The sequence below is a fragment of the Battus philenor genome, unplaced genomic scaffold, assembly GCF_028537555.1.
Source record: "Battus philenor isolate CCGP_79_NKW_IND1 unplaced genomic scaffold, ilBatPhil1.0.hap1 SCAF_30, whole genome shotgun sequence".
Classification (NCBI taxonomy): domain Eukaryota; kingdom Metazoa; phylum Arthropoda; class Insecta; order Lepidoptera; family Papilionidae; genus Battus; species Battus philenor.
In genome coordinates, this window is record NW_027181694.1 from 4178317 (window position 1) to 4187537 (window position 9221).

The 9221-nt window shown below is 36.2% G+C and overlaps 1 protein-coding gene across 2 annotated transcripts in view; it reads right to left on the bottom strand.

Moving 5' to 3' along the window:
• Brd8 (Bromodomain containing 8) overlaps positions 1-2897 on the bottom strand; it is a 31628-nt gene extending 28731 nt beyond the window's left edge. For both annotated transcript variants that reach the window (XM_068771101.1, XM_068771100.1), the window contains exons 1-3: positions 2644-2897; positions 2192-2372; positions 523-721 (exon numbers count right to left, since the gene is read on the bottom strand). In XM_068771101.1, the coding sequence (XP_068627202.1) occupies positions 523-721; positions 2192-2372; positions 2644-2828 (565 nt within the window). In that variant the 5' untranslated portion in view covers positions 2829-2897. The remainder of the gene's footprint in view (positions 1-522; positions 722-2191; positions 2373-2643) is intronic.
• Positions 2898-9221: the final 6324 nt, after the last annotated feature.

A 9221-nucleotide genomic window follows, 5' to 3' on the forward strand; every position in this document is an offset into this window, starting at 1 on the left:
ACAAACGTCACCTCATACTTTTCTTCCTCCTCATACTCATCTTCTTCTTCTCATACTCCTCCCAATAGAGACAATATGTAGGTCACAATTTTATGCATACCAGTATGTAATAATGAATTAATATCTAAATTTTATGACAATTTAACCCATGGTTACCATCACGCCAATTTTAAACTGTGGCATTATGGATGTGTGAAAATTAATCTGTTAATGGGGCAAAAAAAAATTTTAAAGTGATACATATATGCTGTTCCATATCCTAGGTATTAAGGTGCTAGACAATAAGCATGTGGCTTGATAATTTGACAATGATGATAATAAGAAGTTTTTAAAAGTATATATGAAATTATCCGACAAAGGTAGTCATAGATGAAAAGTTGTAGAGTAATGAAAAAAGAAGCACTGGTTTAAGCTTATTATCTTTTTATATTTTACTTTATTTTATATTATTTATATATATATATATATTTTTTTTTTTTTTTTAATTACTATAATTTGGAATGTGTTAAAGGTAATAATCACCTGATCCCGGTGAGGATGGTTGCTGCGAAGGTCGCCAGGTCCTCTCGGCTCTAGCACGTCTCTCCTCCCTTTCCTTCATCAAGGTAGCTCTCCTCGCTGCCTCCCTATCTCTTGCGCGCTTGGCGGCCTCTACAACCGCCCACATCTCTTGCAACCTCTCCTCTGTGGTCGCTGAATTACTAATTTCGGCTATCTCGTTCTGTTACACAGACAATACAGAGAGTATTATACCTATTGTATATCTATTGTAATATATACATGAACAAGTTCTAAGGCTGTTAGTTCTAATAGCATTGATAGATGGCGCTAGTAATTTTTACCTTGCTCTATCATTTAACGTGGGTAGTTGCATACAGAGGGAGTGTTATATTGAGTTGGCAATTATTTAATGTAATAAGGTCTACTGGGCTTTTGTATACCTTTGGAGTAAGTCACAGAGGAAGGACGCAGCTATGCGTTTACTTTAAATCTTCAATGTGAAAATATTTGGGAAGAACTGTTTTAAATTTATTTTCTGTTACATATACATATCAAATTCACTGTAATGTTTTGTGGTAGATATTCAGCTTTATTGTACGAATGTCAGACATGGGCATTGAAAGAAAACAAGCAAACAAAATAAAGTTTATCAAAGTGGAATGTAATTTGTTGGGAATTAATATTATACTTGCAAAAAGATGACTATTATTTTTTACTGTTCACGCCATAAATGTTTAATTCAGCTTAGCCTAAAAATATTCCTACCCAGTAACCATCTGTGACTCTCCCTGGATATTGTTCAACCATGGGTGTTTGAGGTTGAAAAGGTTAAGACATGATGTAGAAATGAAAATTGTTGGTGATTAAATTGTAAAAATTACAATGCATACAAACCAATTGAGACATGAATAAAAACTCACTATTACTTAATTACTCTACCTGAGTACAATGTTAATAAATGTCTATAAAGAAACTATGAAAGGGATAGGAAAGTATTGTCACTTTCTTAAGTTCACATGATTACATTTTTAACAAGTTTTTATTTCCAATCAACAATATATTCACCTTCGTTATCAACAGCCTTTTGCCATATAGTGTACAAATTTTCAATGCCGGAGCAGTAAAAATCAATCTGATTTTCTTTAAAATTTGTCAACATAAACAATATTACTTTCCAGTCCCCCTAATACATTTCTTCTCTGTTTTTTTTTATCATGTCTTTATTTTCAAGTGATCTAAGTAAGATAGACTAATACACAGCAACTTCTGCTATGCAGCAGTAGTCATGCAATGGAGTGCACCACCCGCCAGCCCGCTGCTAAATGCTCATGCGGCAAACAATGCAAATGACACAACCACCACCATTAGTTATTTCACTCAACACATATTTCACCCCTCCATGGGGCATCCTCAGGAGTATTGTTACACTGACCAGTGTCAGTTTATCAACAGGCTGGACACTTCATTGCACATATGTAGTATGTAGCTAAAAAAGTTCTTTTCTTTTTCCATGTAAACAAAATAGTAAATTAAAACTCCTATACCCAGCTATAAAACTAATTATGTCAAATAAACTACAGATATAAAAAATGTAGCAAAACAAAAAATTGTGCATATCATTATGTCAGCAAATATACTCCCACTGCAAAACATAGGCCTCTCTCAAAGATCACCATGATGCAATACAAACCTGTAATTGTTCATACTGCTGGTTCATTTCAGCAATGTTCTTTTGGATCTCCACAATACGCTCCTGAGTGAGACGTTTCAGGATGCTCTCCTGTGGTGTCTCCACTGCACCCTCCGAGCTTCTTTTCTTCCTCTTTGGAGTCTCAACATGTTCCAGTAAGGCTCCATATTGGGCAGCACAGCTGAGGGTTTTTTACACAGATTTTATACATCTCATGCTTTAGTTTAGTTTTTTCTTGTTTCTTCCACTACACTAGTAAAAAAGGTTCTCGTGACGTCTTGTTGATCATACTTTACAAAAGTACAAGTTAAATTAAATGGTTCATTGATAAGGAAAATCGATAGACCCGTGCACAAACACTCGTGCGGCCACAAATCTCCGGAACGTCGAAAATATAGCGCTCATACTATTTAACAACAATCACAAGAAATATTGTTTTTCCACATACAAACCTCTTCTGTGAATACCAATCTGAAGGTCTGTTCGGTTCGCCAACGATTTTAAACGCGCGAGAGACAGACATCCAATTCTGATCTCCACTTCTAACGACGGCCGACGCGAGGCACAATTGTTCTCTTATGTTCCAAGTGTCTAAAGGTACACGCTTCAGTTGCAGTCTTTCTTGAAGCGAACTCATTGTCAAATCTATTTATTTATCCGATGCGTTATAACTAATTTATAAAAACATTACAGACATTCCGGCTATAATTTGATTGACAACAACTAGCTGTCAAAATAGTGTGTGTTTTTATTTTTCTTCTTCATATCTGGGATACCTGTCTTTTGCAACTTTATTTACTTAATTATTTATAATTGTCATTGAAATAGAAAAAATACATCTTTCAAATTAATTAAAATTATAGTAAATAAAAATAAATAGAGAGAAAATCATGAAGGCTATCAGTTTAGGAATAATAAAAATATACTTAAAAATTAGTAAGTATTATAAATTAAACCAATTTTGGAATGTAACGAAAAAATATTATTTATACAATATTACTACGTCAAAAAGGAAAGTAAAAAAGAGAATATTACGTAATAGTGTGACCACACAACTGTAATTTATTGTAAATAAATAATATAATGAAATGAATTCCTGAGTTATGAAAAACCTTCTTTATCGTCGAAAATAATGTAACATTAATTTTAATTGCCACCTTGTGTTAAACTTTTGACTCGGCACCCGTCGCGATTGTGATAACTGACAATAATAATTGACGAAAGTCATTTTTTATAATTATTCATAATATTCCCAATAACTGATAATTACTATATAATTTATTGAATAATTGTTTTCGTTTTGTTTGTGTTATGCTATGTTTAATATTTCAATGTTTATTTTTTATCGCCCAAACGTAATGACTACCTTATAATTTTTTTTGTCATACATATAACTAAACTTTACTTATCAATAAATATTTTCGGGAATTTTTAAGTGCAAACTCTAGTTAGCCCTAGTTAGCCTTAGTTGTTTTTGAGCGATCATTTTATTTATTGATTTAACATATTGTCTATAAACAATATTTACTTTATTTTAGCAATAAACTTTTTTTTTTCTTTTCATTCTAGCAACCTGTTTTGAACTAGTTGTCATCAGATGTTGTCATGTCAAACAATGTCATCTTTAATTTAGTCTGTGGTTTATATGGTATAAGAAGTATTCATTTTATATTTAGCTGGTAATTTTTTTCTCCCTTATCCTTAAAGAAATAAAAATTAGGCTAAGTTGTTAAAGCTGGGAGAAAGAAAGAAAGGAGAGTCTATTGGTATTACCTCCTAACTAAAAATCAAATCGTCATTTCAGCTCATAGACACCCACTGCAAGGCATACGCCTTTCCCAGAGATATCTATAAGAGCATATATAATAGTTGCCACTCTTAGCATGCGGGTTGGTGATCGCATTGTGGTATTATGGTACACAAAGCACGCTGCTGCTCATCCTCTGGTAACGATCCTCTGGAGCAGTGGCTGATATGAATACAAAGTTTATAAAAGATTAAAAATGTGCAAATTGCTTTGTACTTGTGACTAAATACATTAAACTAAAACATATCGCAGAAATTTTTTTTATTTATAAATGTACTGTAAAATCGCATAATTCTTAAAATTGAATTTTCATTGTTATTTTTGTAGACTTATTTTTGGACGACATGACAAGCTACTTATAATACAATTGGGTGCCATTTGAAAATATAAGCAAGTAACTAACCAACTCGAAAATAGCTATAATTGTATAAAAGTGTTTGACTTCTTTTAAGAAATAAAATTCACAATAGATAGTAAAATGTTGATATAATTGAATAACTGAGTCAAAACTGTGATAATGTAGCAAATTGAGGTTTAAGGACGTAGATGAGGGTAGGTGATGTATGGGAGACCATTCGAACGTGAAGAAAGAAAGGAGAAAGTGAAATATAAGACTAAAATGAGAAAATACCCATGTTGTGAAATTCTGCTTCACGCATGGCTGGGAAGAAGGAAAGATCTCTAAAAACTAGGGCCTACAATACCGAACTAAAATCTGAATACTGATATTTGAAATATCGGGATACCGGTATTATTAATAAAAAAATTATAGTTATATTTTTACTTAGCTCAGTTTTTATACTGACTTGATAACAAATAATCTATGATATCCAATAAATATTGTTCTGAAATGAGTAGATATCATTTATTTTATTACAGGTTTCCATACAGGCCATAATTCGACAGGCTCTCCGCCTCAACTAACTGAACGACGCTTGCTCTCTAGCGTAATGAGTGTTTATGACCCATTAGGCTTGCTTGTGCCAGTAGTTATTTAAAGCGGGATTTTAATTCAAAAGCTTCGGAGGGAGGATACTGACTGGATTCACCGATTCCCGAGAAGTAAGAAACCGAGTGTAAGTCTTGGTTTGTACAACTCGGATCTGCAACCACTCTGCGAATTCCCCGATGGTACGTGGGCAGACAAGACCAGTTCGACACCCAACTTCGTGTATTAGCCGATGGGAGGAACAAGCCTGTGTATGCGTTTCGTACTAGCGCCACACCTTCACCGACGGCTCTGACTGAGCCATCGGTAAAGGAGGCCTTGCTTTAATTGGCAGTAAAGCGGGTGTTGCACCCCTGAAGCCGCTCCTGATTCCGCGTCTCGAATTTCAGGGCCATTTTTCACCGACCTTCTCACCGCGATGCGTTTTGTGCAGAGTATTTTGAGTGCAAATCGGTCACAAACTTCTGCTATATATTACTGGATTGACTCCAAAATAGTTTTATAGTGGTTCCGCAGGGACGTGCGTACTTTCAAAGTGCGCGTAGGGCTGTTTTTACAGATCGTATCATTCGTTCCCACGCGCCTCCCATAAAAAGCGAGGCGTGCTATATGAACCTCAAGGATATCTTGTGGTAGGTTGCAAAGTTTGCGACATTATGTTATTTATTATTATTACTGTAATGACGTCTGGTACAGTCGTTGAAGCCGCGGCGCTTAGCTCGACAGTCGTTCCATGTTTGCGGGTTAATTTCAGGCACGTTAAACAAGTTTTTGACTGCCGCACCCAGCGCGATCTGTCATCAACCGTGAGAGATAAAAAAGTTTTATATTTCTTTACTGTGTTTGTAACTTGCTTGCAGTACGTATACTTAGAGGTTTTGTTCTTAGAATCAATAGCCAAAGTCAAGGTCTTACTATTTGAAGAACCCTGGGCCTTATTATGGAATGCACCTGGTGATACGTCAACTAGATAGTTATACTTAAGCTGTCGCTCTACTTTAATAACTAAAAATCTATAAAGTACTTCTAATTTAGTGACGGTTGGCTCAAAAGGTGTGTGTGGCAGCATAGTCAGTAAAACGATCTCTGGTGTGTTCGCTAAACTCTAATAGCACCGTGCGAAGCAATTCGATCGACGACAAATACTCTGTTTAAGCCACTTTATGGTAGCAACACGGTTTTTTAGTTTATTACCCAAAGTATTTAAATACTCTGGGTTACTTATCTTTAAACTCGCGATTTCTTGTGAAATCAATAACTCCGGCCGCACATAGTTCTGCTCCAGAGCAGACATTACCTCCTGTGCTTTCCACAAAATAGATGAAACAGCCACCTAGGACTCACCGCCGACACTAGTGGTAAGACGAGTTAAATTATTTGCGGAGGAAAAAAAGTTTTTAGTTAGCTCGTATGTACATTTAAAAGCTAGCCACTCATTAATTCTTTTTACATTAATTAATTAATTACATTGTATAACACACTACACTAAGACTATTGTCATATATAGTGTAATTTACAATCAAGGCGAGTGTATGGGCGCCGGCGGCTAGGAAGCTGGTGCTGCTCCGGTACGAGACCGAATGCCGGATTGGAAAAAAGATTTAGGAGGCCACACTCGCCTCCATTATAATGGAAAAGGATGCAAGAGAGTCCGTCCTCAAATTCTTCAGGAAAGTTGCACAATATGTAATTAATAGGAATAAAACATAGTTAAACATCAAATATTGTAAGTCTTATTATATATTTAATCTTATTAAGATAGATTTATTGAAATTAAAATAAAAAATGTAAAATTTATGTACATGAGAAAAATAAATAAACTAAATATAGTTGTCATACTGCAATATAAAATATATCTGAAGTGTTTGAGGATGGATGAAAGGAATGGAATGATTGAGAAAGGAAGATGGAATTGTGGAATGATATAAGGAAGAAAAAAAGATAATGTGAACTATGGAAGACGAGGACGAAAATAAAAAATTCATGTGAAAAAATTGTTAAGAAATAAAAAACCCTGTTCCCAACAAAATAGGGGAGGAAGGAGAGGTCCCAATAGCGGAGGCCTCATTTAAAAATAAAATCTACGATCAATCTGCTTCGCATTTCAACTTTAGGTTCAAATAGAAAATCAATTTGGCGACTAAGGCACTTTGATGTATACCGAGAAATCGAGACCCAACACATGTAATCACTCGTAGCCGAACCCGCACTGACACATGGTCGCACCTGGGAGTCACCAAACGGTGCACGGCCTCCACAGGACGGGCACGCCCGCTGCCAACTACGCAATTCACATCGCTACAGAGTAACATCGATAACGAAACACCCAGATTCACCTAGAAGTCCCAGAAACCCAGGCATGGCTCCCACGTTAAATAAACAGGTGAACCCACTGTCTCAAGCATATCGGCCTCTACCTAGGACACCCAGTCCTGCCCAGGAGTCCCAGAAACCCGGGCACGGCTCCCGTGTAAATCAGGTAGGCTCGTCGTCCTAAGCTATCATCAAAAACAGCCGGATCACTGATCCGGAAGGGTCCTCCACACTCGCCCCTGAAGACCCGCAACAACCACCGTCATCTCAACATGGTCTTTAATCTATCCCTCGATATACATCATCTTACCACGTGAGGCCTGTGACCGTTTTACCTATCGATCACAGCACAACACGGCTTCACCTATGCACTTGTCACGCGCGCACTCCGTGCGCCAACACATCCTTCACCAACGCATGTTGGTTACTCCTCCACAAGCGCACACTCCTTACGCCAACAAATGCCTCACCAGCACATATCGTATTCTCTTTTGCACGTGTGCACTCCGTGCGCCAACACATGCCTCACCAACGCATGTCCTCTTTCTCCTGAAAAATACTCCCTCCGTCTTCCCGAATAAAATTCGGTCTTTCCAAAAACATTTCGTCCTCCCGAATATAAAATTCGGTCTTCATTCTTTTTTCTATCTTGACATAATCTGTCATATAAAAAAGAAGTAGAAATTGCATGGCGATTACACATTGTCAGGGTGACAAAAAAGGTTTAATACATTTAATTACACTAACCACGCGTCCGAAAAATCGCGTAATTCGCAAAATATATAAATACTGCTTTGCGAGGTGCATAGTATGAAATAATCAGGCTAATTGGTTACAGTGGTGTACCTAGAACTTTTGCCGCCCGGGGCGATCTCCAGTTTGCCGCCCTTTCTATTATATGTCAATCAAATAGTAATAGGTTTTTGAGTATAATATAAAATATTAGACTTATTAGATATTAAACTTATAATAATCATTTATTATTCAAGAAAGAAAATAAATTTGAAATGAAAAAGTTGCTTTTTACAACTATAAGTAAATATAAATAATGCCGCCCCTAGGTAAGTGCCGCCCGGTGCGGACCGCACCCACCGCCCCCCCCTAGGTACGCCACTGATTGGTTATATCACTGAAAGTTTTTAAAGTTACATGAATATTTAGCTCATTTGATTTTTTAGAAATAATAATTGACGTAATGATATTATAACAATAACTTCTGGCCAGTGGCGTACCTAGGGGGGGGGGGGGCGGTGGGTGCGGTCCGCACCGGGCGGCACTTACCTTGGGGCGGCATTTTTTATATTTACTTATAATTGTAAAAAGCAACTTATTCATTTCAAATTTATTTTCTTTCTTGAATAATAAATAATTATTATGATTATTAGAAAAAGAAAATAGTAAAACGAGATCAGATGCTGGAATATTACTCAATTCTATGCAAACTTTTTCTTTTCTATGTTACCTTCATTTATGGAAACCCGTCCTTTTGGAAATTAAGGACGCTCAAAAATACCTGCAAGTTAAAGGGTTAAATGTCACCAATGCCATATAAAACTAAATTCTTTGCAAACACATTTCATGGAACAAAGAGATACGCTAGTACAAAACGCTGTTATAGCAGCTAAAATAATTTGTGAAGAGTTGGAGATATCGACTGAGCGTCGAGTTAGAAGGAGAAAAAATATGAGTGGGGAAAATTCGACGTGGAGACGTGGGGCTATCCTTACAAGAAGAAGTAAGAAGAGAAATTTTTTCATCTATGGACAGAATTATAAAGGAAATAAAAAAACGCTTCGATCAGTTGCATGGCCTTGTAAGAAAATATTCATGTATAATACCGTGTAACCTACTAAATGAAGAATTTGAACGTCAAATAAATGACTTGATTGACATTGATAAAGAACAGTTTCATATTGAAAGAAAAAGGATCCAGGTTTTTATGGCTGTACCTACACTAAAAA